The 27892-nt window shown below is 35.1% G+C and overlaps 1 protein-coding gene across 9 annotated transcripts in view; it reads left to right on the plus strand.

The window, feature by feature from the left end:
* YAP1 (Yes1 associated transcriptional regulator) overlaps positions 1 to 27892 on the plus strand; it is a 151335-nt gene that overhangs the window by 87271 nt on the left and 36172 nt on the right. For 3 of the 9 annotated variants that reach the window (XM_051986868.1, XM_051986871.1, XM_051986873.1), the window contains exon 4: positions 18385 to 18504. The exons of 3 other annotated variants lie outside the window; for them this stretch is intronic. In XM_051986868.1, coding sequence (XP_051842828.1) covers positions 18385 to 18504 — 120 coding nt within the window. The remainder of the gene's footprint in view (positions 1 to 18384; positions 18505 to 27892) is intronic. 3 more of the 9 variants (XM_051986870.1, XM_051986872.1, XM_051986874.1) reach the window with 1 other exon arrangement.

The following is a 27892-nucleotide window of genomic DNA, read 5'->3' on the forward strand; positions in this document are numbered from 1 at the left end:
CTAAGAGGAGGAAATGAAGGAGAACATTCTAGGAAGGGGAATAGTAGTAGTTAGTCCATGGTACATATTTGAGACAAAGTATCATATATGAGTTATAGTGACCACTGTGACTGGATTGTGGAAAGGAGGAAAAGTATAAGGAAATTGTAAAGGTAGAAGGACTTTAAAAACCAAAGGATTTTGAATTTGATCCTGATGGTGATCCAGTGAAGAGCCATTGGAATTTATCTTGATTTGGGACAAGGGACGGGATAGCATGGTTATAGCTGATCTTTTAATAGAATTGCTTTGGCAAGTTGAGTACAGTGTGGATTAGAATGTAGAGTGACTTGATGCAGGGAAACATAATCACTTCTAAGACTTTTATAATAATCTAGGTGAGAAGTTTATCAGGAAGATGGTTGTATGAATGAAAGAAAGGGAAATATTTTGAGGTTCAAATGAAATAACATATACAAAGAACACTGCAAATTTTAGATAATAAAGATGACAGTTCTTGTTAGCCTGTAGTCACCACACTTCACTGAATTTTTTACTGCACTATTGATGAGCTCAAGCAGTATTTATAGAGAAATATAAAGGTATCCTGGTATATGTTTATCTGGAGGATTCTCTGGAAGGGACTGTATGTACACATATTTAATGTTAGTCTATATTACACTTTCTTAACTAGGTAATCAACAAAACAATAAATCAATTCCTGATTTTTAAAATTACTGATTTCTGGGGTATACAGGTAGTCACTTTGAAATTTTAATACTCTACTTATTTTGCATTTAATTTATACTTTAACATATTTAACATGTATTGGTCAACCTGGTATCTGGGGGGGGGAAGGAGGGGGAAAAATTGGACAAAAGGTTTGACAATGGTCAATGCTGCAAAATTACCCATGCATATAACTTGTAAATAAAAAGCTATAATAAAAAAGAAAGAAATAAATAAAATTTAATACTCAATTCTTACAGGTTGTTAAAACAATCTCCAGTACATTCCTGGAAGAGGACATCCACAAAAGATGTTGTGAAGATATAAAGAACTAGATTTATGCACTGATTAAGTTCTAGTGTGGAGAATAGGTTGATACTAAGTATTTTTAGGCTACACAACTGAGAGGATGGTAGTACCCTCCATAATAATTGGAAAGTTACTATGTAACTAGTAACTATGTAATTAGTTACTAATTTTTAGTAACTAAGTTACTAAAAGCCTAGTTATGGAGAAAGATGAGCTCTTCTTTAGAATTACTGAATTTGAATTGCTTTTAGGATATCTAATTCAGGATATCCAAAAAGCAGTTTATATGGAACCATTGCTCAGGAGTGAGCCTTGGGGCTAGATATATGGGTCTGAGAATCATCTGCTTGGGTAAATGAATTTAGTTGAAGCTAATGTTATTATCAATGTATAGGATAAGGAGAATAATTATAGGAGGAGAAAAGAAGACCCCCCCATATGGAGTCATACAGGACACCAGTGACTAATGAGATGAGAATCCAGTAAAGAAGCCTGTAAAAGAGCAGTCAGACAGGTAGAAGTAGAACCAGAAGAAAAACATGTTAGAAACTGAAAGTATTCAGAAAGTCAAAAAATGCAAAACGGTTTTAAAAAAAAAAAAAAAGATGAACATTGAGGAAAAAACAAAGCATTTCAATTTGGCTATTAACACTTACTTAGTAGAGTATACCAAGAAGATTGAGTTCAATGATGAGCCAAATTGAAGAAGTTTTAGAAATGAATCAGAAGTGAAGAAGTGGAAGCAACCATTAAAGATGGCTTTTCTTCAGGGGTGCTGAGAAAGGGAGAATTATCAAGTGATAATTAGTGGTTATGGTTGAATAAAGTAATAGTTTTTTTTTAAATTTATTTCTGCTTTCCTCAGTTACACAGGAAACTTTTTAATTGTACGTTTACATATTTCCATGTGTATCATGTAGGGAGAGAAAAATCAGAACAAAAGGGGAAAAATGAGAATGAAAAAGGTGAAAATATTATGTGTTGGTCTAAATTCAGTCTCCATTGTTCTCTCTGGATGAGGATGGCATTTTCCACCCAAAGTTTGTTAGGATTGCGGAATCAATGAACTACTGAGAAGAACCAAATCAATCATAGTTGATCATTGCACAAGCTTGCTGTTGCTGTATACAGTGTTTTCTTGGTTCTGCTTGCTTCCTTCAGCATCAGTTTGAGTAAATTTTTTCAGACTTCTCTAAAATTAACTGATCAGATTTTGTTATTTTGGGGGTTTTTGGTTATTGTATGTTGGTTTTGTTTTTAATAAAAGTTGAGGAAGACGTGGATTTCTTTGTAGGAAGCAGTAGATGAGGAGAAATTGAAAACTAGCGAGTTGGGGTAATGTTAGGGCAGTTTGCTGGAAAATATGGGATGGAATGAAATGAAATCAAAGGATGCATTTAGGGGATTAGCCTTGGCAAAGAGATTGGTCACCTTTTTCAAAGAGGGGATTTGAAGGGATAATGAGGAAAGGTGTCTGTGAGTCATTTGGAAGAATGGGAGAATAGAGAACCTTCATGGAATGGCCTCTTTTTTTTCCTATGATTGCAGTCCCCCTTTGAGAAGATGGAGAAAAGATGTAATAGGAGGCTTGAGGAAGGTTAAAAATGTTTAGAATATCTGTTGCTATATTAAGTAAGATAGCAAATCAATTAGAGAGATGAAAACTGAATACCTTACTTGCAGGAAGGACCCACTTGCGATCATATAACAAATTTATAATGTATCTAATCAGCAATTTTGATATTTTCTCCAGTCCTGATCATGAACTTATGAATAGTTGTGAGGAAGAGGGGGGTATATGTTGAGATTATTCCAGGTTTGGAGTTTGTCCAGATGTGATTGGCAATAAGATCAGAGGCAAGAAACTTAATAGTTGAAGATAGTGTAGAGTTTGACTGATTCACCAGAGGATCAAGAAAAGGAAGGGAAGAGAATGGGATTGTTGCAAAGGTGATGATCTGGGAGAGCAATGAGAAATGAAGGAATGAAAATTGCAGTGAGAATGAAGAACAGAGGTAAGGACCATATGGAATGATCAAAAATTACGGTTAGATAAAGAAATTTCAGAGTTCATTAATCTAAAGTAGAATACTTAGAGGTGATGGCAAGATGAATGTTTTGGCCATTTCTGTGGTACAGCTAAGGTTGAGGTAGCATGGAAGAAAAGGTCTATATAATACTAGAATGAGAAACTAGGAAGTTAAGGTATTTGAGGAAGCATTAACCTATTTGTTGAAATCCCTTAATATAAAGGCAGGAGTTGGGGTGGGAAAGATAATCGTCTACTAAACTCATTGTGAGAGAAAGGGAAATAGCAGGCATCAGCAAATAATTGTCACCAGGATTTGGATTGAATGATAAATGTGTATAGTATGAATCTCAAAAGGAGATGTTGCTGAGTGATGATGGTTAATGTCTAGAAGTGACAATTTCATCTTTTGTACCCCAACTAGTTAATTCAGGGTATCAGTGAAATTGCAGCCAGTGCTGAAAAACATCCAGGGGTAGTCTCATCAGAAGGGAACTGGATCTTAGTGACTGCCAGAATATGGAAGGATTGAGACAGGAAAGCATTTTGGATGAAAAGAAATTTGTTCATTATGGAGCAGATTTTCCACAAGAAAAAACGATGGGTAGATTTGCAGTGAGACAATGGGAAGAAAAGATGGATGGAGAGAATAAGGAAACAAGAAGTTTAGGATAGGGGAAAAGGTTTGTCTATCAGCATCTAGGATTAAAATCACTGAGGTCTGTTAAGGAAGACTAATTTACAACTGTTCAAGATCCTTCCTCAACCTCATGAAAGATGCTGATTTTGTCTCTTGTGAGGTTCCATGAAACCCACCTCACAAGTGGCAGAAATAAGTAAAGGCAAAGCCCCAGAAAGTCTGGAAGGATACGAGGTCTGTCCTTGTGTGCCCACTAAAGAAGGTGTTTAGGGAGAGGGTGGTAACCTAGAGCAGGGAGCATGACCTGGTCTCCAAGTCACCCCATAAAAGACTGGAAAAAGCCTTGAAGTATAGAAAGATATGAGTCAATTGGCCTTATCTGGTCTGAGAATGCATATAGAACCAAAACTGGAGTTTTTTTGGTGTAATTCTAAAAGTTTACTATTTCCATGTTCCAATAATGCATTGATTCTAGTGATATGATTATCCTATCATGATAGGCTCAATTCATTTATCTAGTGTTATTTGAATACTTTTTTATCCCTTCCTTCTGCACACAATCATAGCTACCTTTTTTGGAAATTTTCATTAATTCCTGAAGATGCTGAATATAAAAACTGGCAGCTTTAGCTTGAGCTTTCTGTCCCTACATAGATGCTAGTTGTAGGTGATGGCCTTCCTGAGTCTTCTTCTTGACCTTAACTCAAACTTATTTCTTTCTCTTAATACCTCCTGCTACTGTGGCACCAATTTTTTTTCTGGTTCAGTTCGTTTAATCCTAATTGGGGATAGGGAGGTTGACCTTGTTGCTACTGCTACTCAGCTATTGATGTCCCTCTTAGCCTGTAATCGATTTAGAATTTCCAGTAATTAGCAGTCTCTGAAAAACCTGTGTCCATGCTCCCCCCTCCCTCCAAACATCCACTTTTTTTATAATCTTTAATCTTTTCTTCTCCACTGACTTTCCCTGCTGCTTATAATTATACCCAGTTTTTCTCCATTTTAAAAAAATATTTAACTCTGTTACCTCTTCTTTTCCCTTTTATAGCCTAAGACCTTAGAAAAAAGGAGTCTGTAGTCAACATGTATACAAGATAAAAATGATAAAAAGAATTGAATTGGAGATTGAAAATATGAATTCCAATCCTACATCTGTTGCTTACTTACTACCTCTGATCTTGGGCAGGTCCCTACATCTCTCTGGGTTTGAGTTTCATAATCAGTAAAGTGAGAGAGTAGAAGTGATCTCTTGAGAAGAGAAGTAGTAAATGATTCCCATCCAATTTCCAATCTGTGGTCCTGTGATTTTCCAGCCCGCAACATATTTTAATAGACCTAAAACTCAAAACACATCACAGAGTTTATGCCTCTGTTCATGCTCTGCTGAGTACTTGCTTATTTCAGAGAAGTTAAGTAAGTCTTCTGTGCTTTGTAACAGCTTACATCACTGGAGGCATATAAAGGATATAGAAATGTTTCAGTTCTCCTGACTTGGTCTTGAAAGTTATAGTGACTGAATAATAAGTGATTTATAGAAATGATACTAGTTAAAGTTTAATTTTTATTTTCCTTAGTGATTTCCAAATTCTTCTGGTTACTGTCTTGCTACAATCATTTTATGACTCATGAGAGAAATATTTGTGTGAAGGATCAAGATGTTAATTCTTATAAAATGATATTCATAAACTACCATATAAGGATAGTGCTGTGAGTCTAAACCCTGTGACATCAGTAGCTGTGGGTTTCTGAAATCATGTTCAAAATATAAACAAGAACCTCTGGAGGATGATTTTTTTCTTTCTTTTTTAACCTACAGTGGTATCATTTCCCCATCCCCTTCCCTACTTTACTGAAATTAAAAGATTTTATTAAAGACATATGGAGGCAAGATCAGTTTTAAAGTTTTACTTAAGAAGATATTACTCATTGTATGCAAATGACTTTCTAAAATCAACTTATTTTAATTTCTAACATCTTGAAGTTCCCATATTATACTACCCATTTTCAAATAGCTGACTCAGAGATTGCAATTTAAGAAAGTTCTTTGTGCTTAATTAGGTTTGTTCTCAAAAAGTCTAAACAGTAAATGAATAGTTGTCATTTCCCATTTAATAATGTAAAAATCACATATAAGTTAGAGTTATATTTCTTGTTACCTAAGATCTGACTTGTTCTTCATCTGAGTTCATTATATAGATGTTCAATAGATTATAGGTTTAGAATTGGTAAGGACTTTAGAGATCATCTTAGGAAGCTGTACAGTATAGTGAATGGAGTATGAAGTCTGAAGTCAGAAAGACATGAGTTCAAATCTGGCTTAAGACACTTAGTAGCTATGTGACCCCTCACACAAGCCACTTAGCCCAGTTTGTCTCAGTTTCTTCATCTGTAAAATGAGCTGGAAAAGGAAATGGCAAATCAAGAAAACCCCAAATAAGGTCACAGAGTCAGACATGACTGAAACAATTTTACAACAAAAGGCCAATCTTTTATTTTACAAATGAAGAAACTGAAGTCCAGAAAAATTAAACAGTTTGCCTAAAGTCACATAGAAGAGGTGAAATTCAAACTTAGGTCTTTTGACTCTAAATTCAGAATTTTTTCAATAGTACCACAATGTAATTTTTACATTTTTTCCTTTTTTTCATAATCTACTGGTACTATTTTATGTCACACATTATCAAATAAATTCGTCAGTCATTTAGTATTTATTTCATATCTATTATATTCCAGACCCTATGTGAAGTACTAGAGATAACAGAAGTAAGCCAGAAAAACCAGCCCATGTTCTTCTTAAGGAGCTCACAGTATAGTGGAGGAGACACCATGTAAATAACTGTACAAACAATATATGGGATAAATTGAAGATAGCGTCAGAGGGGATTGCATGAAGATTATGGAAGATTATGGAGAACATCAGACTTTAGCCAGGGAAGTTAAGAGGTGGATATGAAGAGGTACAATATTCCAGGTATGGGGAACAGCCAGAGAATGTGTTCAGATATGAAATATTGTTGTTCATTTGTGTCTGATTCTTTATGATTCCATTTGGGGTTTTCTTGGCAAACATACTGGAGCAATTTGCCATTTCCTTCTCCAGCTTATTTTATAGATGAGGAAACTGAGGCAAACTGAGCTAAGTGACTTGCCCTAGGTCACATAGACAATAAGTGTCTGAGATCAGATTTAAACTTGAGAAGATGAATCTTCCTGACTCCAGACCCAGCACTTTGTCCACTAGTTGTCCACATGAAATCTAGTACCTAAAATATATCTAGGAGCAGAAAAGTGATAAAAATTCAGGAAGAGCTAAAACCAAAATACATTTGAGCCATATTTAAACTACAGTAAATCTTTCTACTAACTGGATTTTTGCTATTGTTCCTTGGTTCATGGGAGCATGAGATTTAGATTTAGAGATGAAAAGTAAGCTGGAGGTCATTGAGAATCTATCTTTATTATTTTACAGAAGAAAGCCCAGAATTTACATGGTACTTGCCTAAGGCTACACGATAGAAAATGTCAGCTGGAATTTGAACACAAGTCCCCTTGACTCCAAAACCAATATTTTTTTCTCCCTCACTGAACCAGGCTACCTCTTATGTTTTGCCATGTGTTTCTGATTTCAGAGTCTTTGAGAATCTTGTTGATGCTATGGTGGGAAAGTATGATACAGAATTTTACAGTCACTAATAACATTTCATTTCACCATTTATGGTATACATTTTTTTACAAGGTTACTTGGGACTTTAACTTGATTGAGAGTTGACACTATAGTTGACTTTTATTGTACAAAAATCTAGTCTACAAATATGAAAATTATAATCAGAGAAAATGTCTGAGATTAATTTAGCATGGGAAGATTCCATGTTTTAAAAATCTTTAGAGGCCTAAAAGAGGTTCAGAGTGGCAGTTACTTTTCTGATTTCAATCTTTCTCCCTAAAGAATATTCATATCTTGATTTTAGTTACTTACTAGTGATACCTGGGCCAAGTTAGTTTTCTTTGAAGGCCCCTGCAAAGTATGGGAGTTGGACTTGATGATAATCCAGGGTCCCTTCCAGTTCTCAATCCTAATATTTATATCTGAATTGTAAATCCATCTTATGCCAAAGGGTTTCTTATTTATTTAAGTAGGTAAATAGGTGGTTGATGGGTGGAAAGGTAGATAAGTATGGGGGAAGATTTTGCTCAAGTTGGAATGCAGTGGTCATTCACAGGTCCAGTTTCTATACTGATCAACACTGAATCTTTAACCTTTTCCCAATCAGTCCTGGTTCATCCCTCTTTAGTCAGCCTAGTGGTTTCCATTCCCAGGATCTCTCAGCATTGGTGTTGGGACTTAGTGTGGATAACTAATTAGCTTTAGTCCTTCTGTAACTCTTAGCTGAACTCAAGCCATCCACCAGCCTAAGACCTTCCCAGAAGTATAGGATATAGGCACGTATCATGATATTCAGCTATGACTGTTTATATAGAGTCATTTAACCTTAAAATTTTAAGGAGATTTGGAGTTTATTCTATCTGATCCTCTATCCACTATAAGAATCTTCTTTTCAAGGCCTGAAGGAGATTTACATGAACTGATGCTGACTGAAATGAGCAGGACCAGGAGATCATTATATACTTCAATAGGTGATCAGTTCTGATGGACGTGGCCATCTCCAGCAATGAGATGAACCAAATCAGTTCCAATAGAACAATAATGAACTGAACCAGCTACACCCGGGGAAAGAACTCTGGGAGATGATTATGAACCACTACATAGAATTCCCACTCCCTCTATTTTTGGCCACCTGAATTTTTGATTTCCTTCACAAGCATCCGATTGTTTTTGTACTGCAAAATAACTCTTAGGACATGTATACATATGTTGTGTTTAATTTATACTTTAACATATTTAACATGTATTGGTCAACCTACCATCGAGGGGAGGGGAGGGGGGGAAGGAGGGGAAAAATTGGAGCAAAAGGTTTGGCAATTGTCAATGCTTTAAAATTATCCAGGCATAAAACTTGTAAATAAAAAACTATAATTAAAAAATAAATAAAAAGAACAGAAGAATACAATAAGGTTCTTATTTTCCTCAAATAGAACTTTTTGCTTCTCAATAAAACCTAGACTTGCATTAGGAATTTTTTGGGAGGATGGAGTATGGAGAAGGGGGAGGCTGCCCATACCAGGCCAAATATTGAGTCTGTCATTTAATATAATTTTCACATCTTTTTCACAGGAATTATTACTATCTGCCTATGCCTCCATTCTTTTTTTAGGAAGTTGTGTTTGTTTGTTTTTAAAACAGGTACAGGATTTTGCATTTATCTGTATTAAATTTCATTTTATTAGACTTTGACAGATGTTTTGAACAGTATTAATACATTTGTATTGTTGAGTCCTTATTTCCTCATGTGTGTTAGCTATTCTATTCAATACCATATTTAAGGAGGCAGAGTTTTCTATGGATGAAGAATAATTAGATGAGAGGTAATTAGGATGGTGAGAGACCTCTAGACCATAACATGTTTTTTAAAAAAAGAAAAAGGAGTAAAAAGATCTCAAATGCAATATGTTAAAAACTCCTATCTTTGCTCCTACAAATATCCCTGTTCCATTTCACTATTTTTGGTAAGTGTGTTATCATCCTTCCAGTCACCTGGATTCACAACCTTGGACACTTCCTTCTTTCTGATCCTCTATATCTATTTGGTTGCTAACCACTGATAACTCTTTCCTCCATCAGGCTCTCATCACTCTTGCCTAAACTATCATATTGGCCTCCTAGAGGGTTTCTTGCTTCCACATTCTTCCTTATTCAATCAGTCCATCCTCCATACAAAGCTAAAATAATTATCCTTAAGCACAGTCAGCTAATTTTTTTTTTTAAACACCCATTGTGTCGAGGCAGCTAAGTGGCACAGTGGATGGAGTGCCAGCCCTGAAGTCAGGAGGACCTGAGTTCAAATCTGGCATCAGACACTTAACACTTCCTAGCTGTGTGACTCTGGGCAAGTCACTTAACCTCAATTGCCTCAGCCAAACAAAACATCCATTATATGTCAAGTACTAGGCTAAGTGCTGGCATTTGACCATATCATTCCCTTGCTTAAAAACCTCACAAAAGCCTAAATTTGTCCTCTAAAGTCCTTCACAGATTGACTCCAACTTACCTTTCCAGACTTAATTGACATTATTCCCTTTCACATATTTTCAGTTCTAGCCCAATTTGCCTATTTGATTTTCCTCAAACTTGGCTTTCTATCACTTGCACTGTTCACTGTGCCTTGAATAAATCATCAAATGATTGAAAAGCTATTTATTAAATATTTACTCTACATACTGTATCGAATTCTGGGATACAAGGGGGGAAAACAGTTCTTCCCTTCAAAAAGCTTACATTCTATAGAAGACAACACTAACTGGAGCTGGGGCAAGTGGAATGAGGTTGTGGGTTAAAGTATATACAGCAGCATCATTTGGAAGTGATGGCCTGGAAGTGATATGGAGGCTTGATTCCAGGCAAGAGAAGGCAAAAAATGTACCTATTAAACCTCAGGATTCTGAAGCACAGTCCAGAGGGAAGCTATTGAAAGAATATCCAAAACACAGAAGACTTGGATTGGATATGACAAGGAAAGCTCCTTCATGTTCACTATTTAGAAGACTTCTCTTTAGTGTTCTCCTCAGGTGCCAATTTATACAGAAAACTTTTTCTGATCTCTATTGCTACTTGTGTTTTTTCTCCTTAAATTATATGTATCTGTTCAAGTGATGTATTTCCCTAGTACACCTTTATACTAAGTACTTAATGTCTGTTGAATTAAATTCAATATAAGCAAGAATAAGGGGTGAAAGTTAGAGGGTGGCAAGTAGATGTAGGTTCTGTCCCAAAGTGAAATGGGATATCTAGGAATTTAGTTTGTTTTCCTTCCCTAAAAATCTTTTGGAAAAGACTGGATGATTCCTTTTAGTGGTACTATGGGATGCTTAATGTAGTTACATACACAATTTGACCTATATAGCCAAACAATTACTATTTATTTAGCATTTTAAAATTTGGAAGGCATTTCACTTCTCAAAGTTTTAAACTTTAATAGCTTAAAAACACAATAAGAGTTTTCGGGCACTGTGTATTTTCTCATTTGACCTCACAACTATCCTGAGCGGTGTTATCCCCATTTTACAAAAATTCCTCATGACAGCTATTTATGGTGGGTCATGACAATATTATCCCTAGAAAAAGATGGGGAACTAGTAAAATGTAAGCCCCTGGAAGATAAGGGACTATTTTGTTTTGATTCCTGTCTTGCATAAAGTAAATACTTAGAGGTTGAACCTTGCCAAGAATTACATTATAAGGTAATTTTTTTCCTTATAATTATAACTTTTTATTGACAGTACATTTGCATGTGTAATTTTTTACATTATCCCTTGTACTCACTTCTGTTCCAACTTTTCCCTTCCCTCCCTCCACCCCCTCCTCTAGATGGCAGGCACTCTTATATATGTTAAATATGTTATAGTATATCCTAGATACAATATATGTGTGCAGAACCAAACAGTTCTCTTGTTGCACAAGGAGAATTGGATTCAGAAGGTAAAAATAACCCGGGAAGAAAAACAAAAATGCAAACAGTTTACATTCGTTTCCCAGTGTTCCTTCTCTGGTTGTAGCTGATTCTGTCCATCATTGATCAGTTGAAACTGATTTAGATCTTCTCTTTGTCAAAGAAATCTACTTCCATCAGAATACATCCTCATACGATATCGTTGTCGAAGTGTATAATGATCTTCAGGTTCTGCTCATTTCACTTAGCATCAGTTCACGTAAGTCTCTCCAAGCCTCTCTCATATACCACAATGGATCTAGCAGTGTTACTTATGGGCTTATATCCCAAAGAGATACTAAAGAAGGGAAAGGGACCTGTATGTGCCAGAATGTTTGTGGCAGCCCTGTTTGTTGTGGCTAGAAACTGGAAAATGAATGGATGCCCATCAATTGGAGAATGGCTGGGTAAATTGTGGTATATGAATGTTATGGAATATTATTGTTCTGTAAGGAATGACCAGCAGGATGAATACAGAGAGGACTGGCAAGACTTACATGAACTGATGCTAAGTGAAATGAGCAGAACCAGGAGATCATTATACACTTCGACAACGATATCGTATGAGGACATATTTTGATGGAAATGGATTTCTTTGACAAAGAGACCTAACTGAGTTTCAATTCATAAATGACGGACAGAAGCAGCTACACCCAAAGAAAGAACACTGGGAAATGATTGTGAACTATCTGCATTTTTGTTTTTCTTCCCGGGTTATTTATACCTTCTGAATCCAATTCTCCCTGTGCAACAAGAGAACTGTTTGGTTCTGCAAACATATATTGTATCTAGGATATACTGCAACATATCTAACATATATAGGACTGCTTGCCATCTAGGGGAGGGGGTAGAGGGAGGGAGGGGAAAAATCGGAACAGAAACGAGTGCAAGGGATAATGTTGTAAAAAAAAATTACCCTGGCATGGATTCTGTCAATATAAAGTAATTATTAAATAAAAATTAAAAACAAAACAAAAAAAAAAAAAAACAGAGACCTAACTGAGTTTCAATTGATCAATGATGGACAGAAGCAGCTACACCCAAAGAAAGAACACTGGGAAACGAATGTGAACTGTTTGCATTCTTGTTTTTCTTCCCGGGTTATTTTTACCTTCTGAATCCAATTCTCCCTGTGCAACAAGAGAACTGTTCGGTTCTGCAAACATATATTGTATCTAAGATATACTGCAACATATCTAACATATATAGGACTGCTTGCCATCTAGGGGAGGGGGTAGAGGGAGGGAGGAGAAGAATCGGAACAGAAGCGAGTGCAAGGGATAATGTTGTAAAAAAAATCACTCTGGCATGGATTCTGTCAATATAAAGTTATTATTAAGTAAAATAAAAAACATTCATATACCACAATTTACTCAACCATTCTCCAGTTGATGGGCATCCATTAATTTTCCAGCTTCTAGCCACTACAAACAGGGCTGCCACAAACATTTTGGCACATACAGGTCCCTTTCCCTTCTTTAGTATCTCTTTGGGGTATAAGCTCAGTAGTAGCACTGCTGGATCAAAGGGTATGCACGTTTGATAACTTTTTGGACATAATTCCAGATTGTTCTCCAGAATGGTTGGATTTGTTCACAACTCCACTAACAATGCATCAGTGTCCCAGTTTTCCTGCATCCCCTCCAACATTCATCATTATTTTTTCCTGTCATCTTAGCCAACCTGAGAGGTGTGTAGTGGTATCTCAGAGTTGTTTTAATTTGCATTTCTCTGATCAGTAGTGATTTGGAACACTCTTTCATATGAGTGGAAATAGTTTCAATTTCATCATCTGAAAATTGTCTGTTCACATCCTTTGACCATTTATCAATTGGAGAATGGCTTGGTTTCTTATAAATTAGAGTCAATTCTCTATATATTTTGGAAATGAGGTCTTTATCAGAACCTTTAACTGTGAAAACGTTTTGCCAGTTTGTTGCTTCCCTTCTAATCTTGTTTGCATTAGTTTTGTTTGTACAAAGGCTTTTTAATTTGATATAATCAAAATTTTCTATTTTGTGATCAATAATGATCTCTAGTTCATCTTTGGTCACAAATTTCTTTCTACTCCACAAGTCTGAGAGTTAAACTCTATCCTATGTTCCTCTAATTTATTTATAATTTAATTCTTTATGTAAGGTAGATTTTAAAGGCAAGAGTCACACCTTGATCCTTTCTTACTGCAAGACTGGTATTCTTTCCTTTACACCATTCTGCCTAGTTGAAGCTGTGTGAGTAAAGAAGTTCTCTAAAGAGAACTTAACTAGTCTGTTTTGTCTTATATATGATAAGTGATAATTAAGCAAATGAAATATTCAGAAATAAATTTGTAATCATAAATTTATTGTCACAATTTGAGAGCTGATTGAGTTTTAACTTTCTATAGTCCAAACTTCAACTAATTCTTCTTAATTTTTCATTTCTCTGGTAAATTTCTTTAGTCTACATTGTGAACTAATTATAATTTGTTTTTGTTTTTTTGGCAACCATTCATTTCTTCTGCTGGCCTACTTGCTGTTCCTAAGTTTTTGGACAATAAAAACAAAACTGGGCATGATTCCAAGAGTTCTAGGAAGGTCTAGACCTTTTCATTTCATACACTTTTGTTTGTCTTCAGTTAGTTATCTCTAATTCAAGAGGGTCCTTAATCAGGAACAGGACATTAATAGTGAGTCATTTTAATAATGAGTCACTCACCATGCCCTGAGTAGAATTTTGTTTGTTTTTATTTTTAATGTTGCAAAGAAAAGAGAACTTCTGCCATAGCAACCAAGCAAGCAATCTACCAACCAGGAGCAACATAATATGTTCTCCCCAAACTAAATGATCCAAATTTGACTGTCATCAGTATATGTCATTCATAGTATATTAAATTGTGTCATCTGCCCTTAACCAAATTTCTGTAGCTTGCTTTACTTCTCATTAAAATAACTAAACTTTTCTATGTAGAACTCTCCCCTCCTCCCCCAATCTGTTCTGCTTACTTAAAATTCCTTTTTTGCTGGTGTGATAGTCAAACATTATTCTGGGAATAACTCAGAGACGTAGAGAATAAAGTGATCTTTCTAAACTAGAACCTTTGTGCTAGATACACAAACGCAAGATAGAGGAAAATTACATGGATAGTTAAACTAACTATCTAAACTATCTAAAATCTAAAATAGATCTTGCATCTTTTCCTGTACTCCAGATTCAATGTGTCAGCAGTGCCCTTTGTCAATCAAGAAAGCTAATTAGAGTCAAAACTAAATTAAGAACAGGATTAAGTCTAGGAAGGAGGAAGTGATAATTTTGCTTTACAACACACTGGTCAGACTGCATCTAAAGTATTGTATTTCATTTAGGGAGCCATATCTTGGGAAGAACAGTAGTAAGCTGGGGAGTGTCCTTTTTAATAGCATCTATGCCAAATGAAGATCAGTTAAAGGAACTAGGGATATTGAGCTTAGAAAAGACAAAGATTCTTGGGAGACATAATGCCTGTTTTTAAGTCTAACAAGGACTGATCTTAGTCTAAAGCTCAGGTAAATGTAGGAGCTATAAGTGGAAGTTGATGGAATAAGTGCAAAAGGCAAAGTTAGTCCTTAATGTAAGGGAAAACCTTATAGTTGGGGTGATCCAGAAGTAGAGTGGGCTTTCTGTAGAAGTAATGTTTCATCCTCACTGGAGGTCTTAAAGCAAAGAGTGCATAACCACTTTATATATGTGTGGTAAAAGGAATATTTGGGGGGTATGATTTGAACTAAATGGCCTCTGAAGTTCCAGCCCTGAAATTCTGTGATTCTGAATTGAGATTTAGAAGATGCTAATTTAGGCAAATTATCTTTTTCTTTTGTTATGAAACATATTTCTAAAATGTACATAAAGAGTTGCTTACTAGCCAATTTTGAGGTTCATCACAAGGATCAGCAAAAAACCAAATCCTAGCAGCCAGCTTGTTTTTGTGCTCCTGGGACTAAGAATAGTTTTATATTTTCAAATGCAATAAAACAGTGAGTGAGGTTGTGAGCTTTAGTTGGACTAGCAGTAGAATTATAGAATAATATCTTTAGGACTGAAAGAAAACTTAGAGGTTATATACTGCACTTGGGTTCAGGAAAATCAGAGATCAAATCCTGCCTCAGATATTACTTACTGTGACCTTGGCAAATTATTTAGTCTCTTTGTCTTTTAGTAAAATTGGAATGATAATAGTAGTATCTATTTATAGGATTGTGAGAATCAAATCAGGTATTGTATATTAGATGTCTTTAAAGAGCTGTGTAAACATTAGATATTGAGTACCACTGTCACCTTCATTTTACAGGTGAGTAAACAGGTTCAGAGGGATGAAGCAACCTCCTGAGGGAGTAAGTGGCAGAATTTAGATTTGAACCTAGTCCTCTGTCTTTGAATCCACTTTTATTCAGATGTTTCCATTCGAAAAAAAGAGTAGAAATTGCAAGATCAATTCCAAACTCAACTGATTTATGATGGTGGAGGGGGAAAAAATGGTATAGGAAGAGAGACATAAAAGCGTAAGACACATGAACTAGAGTCCTACTTGTAGGAAAACATAGTTTTCCATTTGCACCATTTAGGTTTGTTTGAACACAGTGATGAGTCCCAGTTCAGTGATTTGGAATCTGGAGCCTGGGTAAAACACCACAGTTACAAATGGGCAGATCCATTTGATCTGGTTTCCTTTGCCAGAATTTCTTAAGGATTAAAAAAAATCATCTAAATCATCAGAGCTCTCCAGGAAAGTGGAGTACGTTTCCCACAAGAGTGAGCACTCATATTCCACCTTCTGAAGAAGGCCTTTCCAAACCTCTTCAGTAGTTGTTAAAGTCTAATCTAACTTACCTTTCACCTATCCTGTATGTCTAATCTGTTCCTAGTTATTTACACATTGTCTCCCCACCTCCTTGAGGGAAAGAACCATTTTGTCTTAATTTGCATCTCTAGCACTTGGTATAGTGCATGGTACATAGTAAATGCTTCATAAACGTTTGTTGACCAATTGTTCTCTTTCATTGGAGTCTTCTAGCAAAGGTTAGAAGACCCCTTGTCAGGTACAGTTGGAATTCCTTCAGATTCTTGTTGGATTAGTTGGTTCCTGTGTCCTCTTGCAACCCTAAGGTCTCTGATTATAATTTTTTGTATCTGCCTTGCTGACCAGGTGTCAGTTTAATTTGGAGTAGTTCTTTACCCAAGGTATATATTTAAGATGAGCCACCTGAAATCTTCCAGCACTAAATCATCCTGGAGATAATCCTGGGTTTATAAAGGTAGTAGAACTCTCTCGAAGATCAAAGAGAAAGCTTTTGCTTATCAGCCTGGTGATTGATGTGTATGGTTCAAGGGGCAAGTCAAGAGAGAGCCAGAACTGGGCTGGCTGCAGGATGATAGATGGAATTTCTAGACCAGAGAACCTCTCAAGGACCATCTGCCTATGTGAAAAGAGGCAGACTACTAGAATGTAACAAGAACTTCAAGAAAAAAGGTGCCTAGAAATGACAGTGGAGATATGGTGGTGGGGGATTTTAGGGATTTGGGAGATGAGAATAAAATGCCCTCATTCCATAGAGGAATTCCAGTTATATCCTCAACATTGTTTTATGGCCCATGTTTTGCTCCCTCCTGATCCCTAATTGCTGTTCATTTGAAGCTTTCTGTCATTATGTTGCTTCTCCACAAAGCAATTACTTGGTTTGTGATGCATTTTGTTTGTTTGTTTTAGTTTATGTCTACATCTTGAATATATTCTTTGATTCCTCCATCCAAAAATTTGGGTAGACACAAAATTTGACACGAGGTCCAATATACTGCACCCTTTTTTCTGGGGCTTTTCTTTTTCCACCAGTGTCTTAAGTAAGAAACTAAGTCCTATAGAACTTTCCAAAGAGAAGGACTTTATTCTTTTTTAAGTATATTACACTGACTACTTGGAAAGCAGTTAGTATAGGGTATTTTCATTCAGACTGTTGTTTGCCTTCCATTGACTGTTGTAATTTGTCCATACAGACCAAATTCACTTCATTATGATAAGACTTAACTTGATGTTTAGCCCTTTAAGTTTTTCAAAGTATTTTTAAAATATATATATATATAAAATTTCATTTTATTCTCAAAGCAGTCCTGTGGGGTAGGTACTATAAACACTACATCCATATTATATTATATCCAATATTACCCTATTTTACAAATGTGAAAACTGATATCACAAAAGTTATACTAGTTCACTCTTGTAATTGTTAGAGATAAGCTTTTACTCTCTCCTGACTTTAGATGCAGCATTCTTTCCATAATACTGTGTTAAATTGCTCATCTTTAGAAAGTGTAGAAAATTTAGGTGATTTGGCTGGTATGTTTCATGGGTAATAGTATCTTTTCCCCTCACAAAACACTGCAGTATATGTATTATTATTATTCACTTTTTATAGAAGAGAAAACTGGGGCTCACAGTACTAGCCATTGAGTGCCAGAACTGGGATATAGATCTAGGTCTTTTGACTCCAAATCTTCAGACCTTCCCACTATATTGTGACTGGGATAGTGGGATAACACTCTCTACTTGTATCTTCTGTGGGAAAGGGAGAGAGTGAGTAAAATTCAGTACATTTAAGGTTTATGTCCTTAGTTCCCTTAATCTTGGGAGCCTCAATATTTGTAGAGGTTGCTTGAGTGGTAGCAATATTGAAGTTATTCACTAAAGTAAGAGAAAATTGTGTGGCTCTCATTTTTGCTCATTTTGATAAACCTAATTTATCATAAGCATCATTTTAGGTTATAACAATAAAGATGTATTTCAGTATATCAAAGGGGATTTTGAAATTAGAAAAGTTGTTATATTACAATAAAGGATTAAAAAAGCACATTACAAAATATGGTTTTTAAAACAAAATTAATCATTAGGAAAGGCATAAATTCTTATTTTGTTTGCTTGATGTAATGGATGAGTAGCAGGTCATCATGACTTTTCTCTCAGCATACATAGACTCAATTTAGTTTCATGAATTGTTTTATATGTGAAGTTTTTTTTTTTTTTTAATAGAACAATTTTTCAGCTGCAGCAAATAAAGAGCCAACAATGAATTCCTTCTATATTGCAGGGCCCCTTCCTGATGGATGGGAACAAGCCATGACCCAGGATGGAGAAATTTACTACATAAACCATAAGAACAAGACCACCTCTTGGCTAGACCCAAGGCTTGACCCTCGTTTTGGTAAAGGTTCATCTCAGACAAATGTTTTAGAATATTTCTTGTTACTCTTTCTCTGTGTGCATGTGTTTAAATGTAAATGACATTAAAAATTAATAGCATTAGAAAAGTCTGCAGAACCCACCTTACTTTTTTAAGTGCTATTTTTTTCCCACACTTTTGTTGTTTTAAATTTTAGAATCTTGGAGTTCCAGGTTAGTTATTTAGCCAAACCTTTTAGTTTGCCAGGCATCCTGGGGTTAACCGACCAAGTCACTGCTCATCACAAATCTTTGTGAGACACAATGACCTTACTTAAAGGTCTTTTCAAATTATAATAATAATAATCAGGCTGTCAAGCAGCATTTGAAACCTGCGTACCAGCTCATAATTTCAGCTCTCTTCTGTGATGTAATCAACATATTCTTATGCCTCATTTCTACTGACATGGTTTCCAACTCATGTCAACTCAACTCTGTGCTTTAAATGAAATATCAACCATCATCTTGGAAGTGGATTAATGAGTATAATGTGACTTCACAAACAATCTGTCATCTCTCCCTCTTCTCTTCCCCTTTCCCTCCTCTTTCTCCCCATTCTTCCCCACCCTGTCTTTTTCTCTCCCTTCCTCCCTCCTCCTCCTCCTTTAGTTCCTCCCCAACCACAACAAAATAAGTTAATTTTCTTAATTACCACATCCTCTTCCTACCTCAAATTAACTTTCCATCCCCCAAGTGTGTATGTTTTGATAATGGTGTACGAATTTGTTCTTAGTTTATTATGCTGATAATTCACTATTTTCAGTCTCTTTAGTTGGATTTCCGAGGTATTTTTCCAGAGCTATGGAAAAATGAGTATAAAAAGGAGCAGATCATTGTGGTTTTGAAGCTTTAGTTTTGGACTCAGTGCAGCTAAATGAAAACAGTGTGCAGATCACTGAGTAGGTCAGGCTAAGGGGATAAAATATCTTTGAAGCTTTACAGGGGTTGACCTAACAACAACTGGCAGGGCCCTTATGAGAAAGAGGCATTAACTCTGTGAATGCCATCTAAATACAGCCTTGGAAAAACTTAGGTCTGCTTAGTTAAAATAACTAGGCTATCCAAAGCATTACTAATCTCATGTGACTGTGTGGGTACCTTTTACCAAAAGGTGAAGGAGAGTGATTATCCTTAGGTAAAACATCAAGGAAGCTCAATTGACTGAACAGTCTGGTAGACAGGTTGAACCCACTATTCAAGTCAAGGCAAAGGTGGAGCCCACTTCAAGACCGTCAGTTTTGACAGATATATGGTTTAGCTTAAATACTAGTCTTTTGAGCTGCAGACCTGTTTGTATGTTGTAGAGGTAATACAGCAAGTACTTTCCAACTTTGATTTCTGTTTATTACATGAATAAGGCTTTGTGGTTGAAACAGGAAACCAAGAAACTATGAGAGGTAATAAATGTAGTGACTAGAGAGATATCAACCCTGTTTCTCTAAATCATCCCAGGAAAAAAAATAGACTCAGCTTTTCCATGTCTTAAAACAACAACAAAACCAGTCGTGTTACATTTTTTCAATTTAAGCATTTGTGAAGTAGAGTGAGAATAAAATCTGAGCTAAGCAGCAAAGGTCATGAATTAGAACAAAACAATTCATTTTTGAGCAATGATTTCAGCTACGGGAGTGGGATGAAATAACTTGCTGTGATTATTGTAAAGTTCCATTAACAATTAACGTGGCCTTTCCTTCTTTAAAAATAAATGAGCTCTCTGCCTTTCTTGTCCCTTATCACGTAAGTCCCTCATCCCCAGTCAACAAAAACCGAACCTCACAACTAGAAATGTCCTGAGATTCAGCTTCACGAAGTTCTCAACTGTCTTCAGTTTCCCTTTTTGGGCCCACTGTGTATGGGATACACATCCCAGACAGGCTTGACAACATGCCAAGGCTTTTTATTTTGTGGCCCGACTTTTAATCTGTTCCAGACCTTTTCAGTCAGAGAGCTCAAGTGTAACTGGAGGGGGTGGGGAGGAAGGGGTAAAATAGAAAAAAAAGCCTGTGGGTTTCTCTGATATAGAGTGACAGCAAATAGAGACAAGCTGCTAGCTGCTGTTGAATTTGAAGGAGTTTTCCTTGAAATATGGAATTGTACATATTGTATTGTGGGTTACATTTTATTATTTCTGCCAAGGAAATATAAAGAGTTCCTTTCCCTTCCTTCTGGCCCACTCTTTTTGACCTTTTGAGTCTCTCCAACATGAAGTGGTATATTTGTGCTTACAGTGTTAGTGAGATAACTATACCTATTTTTCCAAAACATCTATGTTAAAATAGTTATTATTTATCGGCTGTGATTTGAATAAAGTAGACCTGTAACTTTGGAGTTTGAAACAGAGCATATGTACAGGTGTTGCTCTGTTTTGCTGTATGTGGGCTTCTCATTTGTTGCCCATCTCCTTTTTCTATTTCTATTATTTGTAATTCTCTGTTGTAGAGCATTCAAAGAGTCATTTATTGTGATTTCAAAGTCTTAATGAAACATATAAGTTGTCCCTATAAGTTTCATTTTAAAGAAATTTTTAATTCTCATTTTTTAAACAACATCTTCATAATCTCCCCTTACCAACCAACCCAGACAGCCATCCTTTGCAACAATGAATTAAAAAAAAATTAGTTTCAATAAAACTCATTAACCAATCAAGTCTTGATCAGGAAGAGGAGAAAGGAATAAGCATTTTTGTAGTATTTACTGTCTATCATGCACTTTGCTAAACATCTTTTACATATAATTTCATAACAACCCTACTAGGAAGGTGCTATTAACATCTCCCATTTTACAGTTGAGATAACAGAAGCAAACAGCACTTAAGTGACTTGTCTAGAGTCACATAACTACTAAGTAAGGGTAGATTTGAATTCAGGATTTTGTGATTCCAGATCCAAATCTTTATCCACTGATAGATGCTATGTTTCATATCTAATAGTCATCTACCTCTTCAGAGTTTTTCTCTTTAAGGATAAGATTGTTTCAACATGTTTATATTAAGATTCTTTTTTGGGGGGAGTTAATATTATAGTTTTGGTATATGTTGTTTCCTGATTCTGTTTATTATATTCCATATCAGTTCATATATCTTTTTTGTGCTTTTCTGATTTTTCATGGCATATGATTTCTATTGTATTCGTATAAAACATTTTTTAAAGCTATTCTCCAATCAATAAGCAATTCTTGTTTTCAGATTTATTTTATTTTATTTTTTGCTACTATAAAAAATACTTACTGTGAATAGTTTAGTGTATAGGGGACCTTCTGATGGTATCTGCCTAGAAGTAAGATCCCTGTGTCAAAAGATAATGGACATTTTAGACACTTTCTTAGCATAAATTGTTAAGTATATCTATCAGCAGATTTCGGCAAAGGTTGAGCCAAAAGCTCACCTTTCTCTTCATTGATGGATCACTTTTTAAAAAAAATTCCTATTTCTTTTTAAAGAAAAATCCAAATAAGTGAATATTACATCAATATAGTTGTAGCACCTATTATTTGTTTTATTTCTATATGAGACATGCTTTGCCTAAAAATGCTAATCATCCCATGGTTCTCTTGAAAGAATTTATTGCAACACTCTAAACACTGTTGTGAATCCAGGGTGTTGCTAGTGCAACTTTTATTTTTTTTTTAGGAGATAAAACTATGTGATGAACTGTGAAAATAAAACTATATGTTATCAATTCCAAGGTGGTTCTTTTCTCTAATGACTTTTGCATTATCGAGATAACCCCAAATCTAGATAGACATTTTCTTAATACAATTTGAAGATTTTGGTTTGTTATTTTTTAAACTCTTACCACATGTTTGAACAATTCTCCAGTAAAAGAAAATGCTAATGAAAGCACAAATATTATGGTTTTTTTCAGAATGGTCTGAAAACCTATGCCAAAATACTGACAATTAATGAATGGTTCATATATGAAAAGTTATTTTTCCTGTTTTTTAATGTAAAGAGTTGAATTAATATTGTTAGTGTTAATGTTAGTGATGTGTGCTTCTGAAAGTGATGTGTACACCAAGAGGGTAAAAATAAGTGCATTTGTGTTAAACAAAATAATATACTGGAGCCACAGCTTCAAGGGAGGAAAGAACTATGCCTGTTAAAAAGTTGCTTTGAACTGTTATTTTCAAGAGACTTGGGCTAGGATCTAATTCCTAAGGAGTTAATGAACATTGCCATCTGGGTTTGGGGGAAGGGTGTGCTCTGTAAATGTAGACTTAGAATCTTTTATAAAAACTGGTTCTTTAGCCACAGAAAAGGAAATTTTAAATCAGTCATTAATAAAAATTAATATCAATGTCCCCTCAAGCCCTCCAAATATTTCTTTAAAAAAAATGGTTCATTGTTAATACTAAAGACTATAGCTTTTTTTTTTCCAACTTTTCCTTTATCAAAACAGTCTTTTCTATGAGTAATAAAATAGTTAATTATGTTGCTTCTCAAATAAATATCATTTGACATGATACCAAATAGAAGCAATATTTTTTATTTTAAAAAATTGCTCCAAATAACTGACTGGTACCTGAAATTTTGCTTAATTTGCCATATTGTTAAAACACCAAGAGACTCAGACTAGAAAATGTAAATTCTTTAATGGAATTTATGGGAGTAGGAAACAAACCAGGACCTGAAAATACTTAAGTAAATTGCCAGAAATTTTTACATAAAAAGCAATATATTGTTTTTAAAAAGAAACCCAACACTTTTAATAATGAAAACTCAACTGTCTTATAATGACTAGAGAAATGATTAATTCCACCACTTACCAGTTACATGGTTTAATTCCTGGTTTGATGATTTCACATCTTGGTAATATTCACTAAGATTCCCTCCCAAAAAAGCAAAAGAATTTGTGATATATGATGTACTTTATGGATGGCAGCATGACATAATGAAAATAGGATTGGATTTAAGATTCAGAAGACCTGGATTGGAATCTATTTTATCTATCTGATAATACAATATAATACAAACCCCTAATATGTGCCAGACTGAGGGAGGCAGGAATGTGTTGAGTGTCCAAGGCTGAGTTAGCAGCATGATAATGAGATTTCAGGTGATCATTTGGAGTTGTTTTGAGGGTCCATTGAGTTAATGTCTATGAAACTATTAAATATGAGTTTGGGACAAAGAAGAATGAAGGGAAGAAAACTACTGAATGATGTGTGATATGAAATTTTTGATGAGATGGAGTGGAAAAAATCTGTGACCTTGGGATAATTCACTTCCCCTTGCTCAGAAGAGAGAGTTGACCACAGTCCCTTTCTGCTTTAAATTCTGTGAACTCTCCCTACGTAGAGATTATTTGCAAATATTATCAGACAGAAGTTAGTTTTTTTTCTGCCTGTTTTTCCTAGTGATTTAAAACCACCTACATTTTCTTTAGTAACCTTCTATCATAGAAATCTTTATCCTGTTTCTAAGAAGAAGACCAGAAGTTTGGCAAGATTTAATTGCTACATTTAATTTGTTGCTTGTGCCTTCAGGCCATAATCATTTTGTGCATCATTGCTTCCTTTGGTCATGGCTGTAAAGCTAGGCAAGACATACATACAAAGTCTGGCAGGTAGTGCTGTCATGGCACTACTAGGAGGATTGCTATAAATTCTACTTTTTGGAACCCTGCTCAGAAAATCACAAAGCCCTCTCCTTCCTTCATCCTCTCCTCCTCACACCCCCTTGCCTTGAGATAACAGGATAGAATGTGATATAAGGATTAGCTTCCCAAGGCATCTGATGTTTGTTTATATATCAGTAATTATTTTTAGTGAAGGAAGAAAGAAAAAGGTAGTAGTTGTCAGAAAATTAGGTGGCTCTAGAAATTTGAGAAGCAATAAGCATTTTAGTAGCCATAACTAATTAAAGAATTTGAATAAAGACTAAGCATCAAAACATGATCTCATTTAAGGGAAAAACAACCTTGATTTATTTACTTAAATTGCAAATTACCATGTCTCAGAGCTGAACTTCAGAGACTGTTTAGTCCAAACTGTATCTGAACAAAAGCACATCCTTTTTTTCTAAGATGTATGTTTATTTGAAGGGTGATTCTCTCCCTTATAAATCTCCAGAGTTTTCTTTTAGATACTTGTCAGTTAACAGTGGGGAAGGAGGGTTAGTGGATAATCTCTATTTTCTTCCATGACCAACCTTGAGGAAGTCACTCAAAGAAACAGAGTCAGTCTTATGATGCACTTTCCAAGTTCAATTTTTTTTTAATGTTTTCATTTTCAAAGATAAATGTGAATACATTTTCTTTCCATGCAATAGCTATTCCCCCAAAAAACATCCAAGAATACCACATTGCAGAATATATTCTATGAGAAAAAGTTAACTATTATTGAATGAAGGGATCTATCCTTTAATTTTAACACTATGATATTGACTCTGACTTGTGATTGATGAGAGTTTGTGTGTGTGTGTGTGTGTGTGTGTGTGTGTGTGTGTAAAAACTCATGCTCTCATTTTCTGTCATTTAAGTAATAGAAATAATTCATTCATCATTCCTTATGTCATAGTGATATTGCATTATTCCCCAGTCATCAGACAATTGTGTTTCCAGTAGCTAATCTATCTTCCACTTCCTGCTGAATTGTCTAAGTATTCAGTTGTCAGGTTTAAATGCTTTCACTAAAAGAGGCTTGTTAACCTCACAAAGCAATCTAGTCTATTTTGAAAGAACTCTGGTCATTACAGGTTTTTTAATTTATGTTGAGCTGAAAACTGCATTCCAGTAATTTCCATTTATTAATCCAAATTTTGACTTCTGATACTTTACAATCCTTGAGTTTGATATGTCTCCAAATTATTATTTAAAGGCAACTATCATCCCTTCCTCCCCCACAAAAAAAAAAACACAACTATTTGCCCCTCAAAAAGTAGGTTTTTTAAGTGTTCAATTTAACTCTGTAATCATCCACTGCAATTTCATTTATTCTTCTTAAGGCACTGTTTCTAGACTTTTCACCCCATTGACACATAGTGTATGTATATGTATTGTATTGTCTGTAGCCAGTCTGTAGATCATGGAGTGCCCTGTAATGAATATTATGGTCAAGATACAGTTTCACTAATTTGAAATACAGTGGGATCTGTTACCTTTCCTTTTCTTAATAGTCTTATCTTAATTAATCTGTTTAAACTTAATAAAAGTTTAGCATCTGACACAGTACTCTGCACATAATAGGTGCTTAAAACATTTTTTTAAATTGTATTGAATTGTTTGAATTTAAGGGATTTTACCTGAAATCAGGCAAATGGAAGAAAATGAAGTGGAATTTGATTTGATAGGTAGCCTTGTGAATACAGTACTGGACCTGGAGCCTAGAAGAGCCTTCTTTGTGAGTTCAATTCTGACCTCAGATAGTTGTTTGTTGTGTAACCCTGCATGTTACTTAACACTATTTGCCTCAGTTTTCTTCTCTGCAAAATGAGCTAGAGAAGGGATTGACAATTCTCTCCAGCATCTTTGACAAGAAAAGCTTTGACTGAACAACAAATGAACTTCTTAATCTAGAGCCAATTATCTTTTCATAGTACCACCTGTTTCCTTTAGCTGACCTCTTGGATAACAAAATCAGGATTTAAAAATATCTATAAAAGTTAGAATTTGGATCAATTGAAAACTCTGTACTTGGAAGCAAGAAGACCTCCTGCTGACACTTTATCATCTCCTGACTGGGACAAGTCATTTAACTCCTTAAACCTCAATTTCCTTATCTGGAGGATAATAATAATAATACCCATTTCACAGGATTCAAATGAGAGGTAGCTGATAAGATGGAAAGATCAATGACTCTAGAGGCAGAGGATATGGTTTGGAGTCCTTCCTCCAACTCTGGCTTTTTGTTTCCCTATGTGTAACATGAAGGAATTCTGCTAGATCTCTGAGCCACTTCTTGCTCTAATAATTATTTCATTCCATGGTAGTAATGTATGTCGGGGGCAATCCAAGTTTTAAAGTATTATATAAACATGGGTTAATAACATTAAGGTGAAATCTGTTAGGGATAAATGTATATAGTCTTACATTCAAGTTTTTTAAATGTATGTATGTATGTATGTATGTATGTATGTATGTATGTATGATAAAAGAGGTATACATTTATTTGGAAAAGATCTTAAAGGGGTCCAGATTCTCAAGATGAGCCAGTAGTGGAAAGCTAGAGCCATCTTAGGCTGCCTTAAGAGAAGCATGATTCCCAGACTAGAGAAATCTCAACACCCTCCCCCCAGTATTCTGGCCCATCTGGAATTTTGTAGTCAGATCTGGGTGCTGCATTTTAGGAAGAACACTAGTAAGCTAGAGTGCCAGGGAGATAACCAGTGTCATGAAGGTCCTCAGTTCATCCATGTAATAGGAGAAATAGGTATGGTTAATCTGGAAAATGGAAGGCAGGTAGGTCACAGTAACTTTCTTCAAATATGTAAAGGGTTGTCATATGGAAGATGGATGTTTAGCTTTTCTTTCTACCACTGGGAATTGCTATTGAAAAGGCGATGAGGAAATCATTGGGTTAACAATCTACAGATAATTTATCACATGATAAGCATAGACAGATAAATTAATTATCAAAGGAAACATTTGACTTTAGAATCCCAGGAATTTATGTCATCACAATAAGTTTTAAAACATGTTAAATTTTAGTAGAGTTGAAGTGTCCCTACTCTTTCTCTTCATAGGGGTTTTGAGTTGTATGTGTTGCTTCTTTAAGATCAAAAACAAATGAAAAACTGAAATGTGCCTTAAAAAGTTTTAATTCATAACCATTTGTGGCATAATGGTCATATAATTTTAAAGTTGAGGGAACTGTTAAAGATTAATCTTAGTGAGGATTTATAGCATTATAAATTAAATTATTGTTATTGACTATGCCAATCACACTTTAAAGGAGTTGGGGGAGTGATCATTCAGTTTATGGAATAGAATAGCATTATTTGGGGATAAATTAATTATTTAAAACCATATTACTTCCTGTCAGAACAAAAGAGTAAAGACTTCAGTTAAATCAAGAGGGAATTTCAATTCAGCAATTTATTTCCAAAAATCCATTTGCTAGAATAGAATTGACAAATAGTTTACAACTTGGAAATAGCTACTCTCCTGTTCATCCAAGGTGAATAAAAGCTTGCTAGGTAATCATAAAATCACTTTTAAAAGTGTATCTCCAAATAGAATAAATTGTGAGGAATAGACTCTTATGATCATTTACAGCTGAGTTATTTGTAAATACTCATTTTTGAAAGAAAAAAAAATGCTTTAAAGAAATTACCCAAGGAAGACTTTTAATTAATTACTAACTTGTTTAACTTATTAACTATGAGGTCATAGGAGAGGAATTAGGTAGTACAATGGATAGAGTTGCCAGGCCTGAAATCA

This window comes from Antechinus flavipes, chromosome 3, assembly GCF_016432865.1.
Source record: "Antechinus flavipes isolate AdamAnt ecotype Samford, QLD, Australia chromosome 3, AdamAnt_v2, whole genome shotgun sequence".
In the NCBI taxonomy this organism is placed as follows: domain Eukaryota; kingdom Metazoa; phylum Chordata; class Mammalia; order Dasyuromorphia; family Dasyuridae; genus Antechinus; species Antechinus flavipes.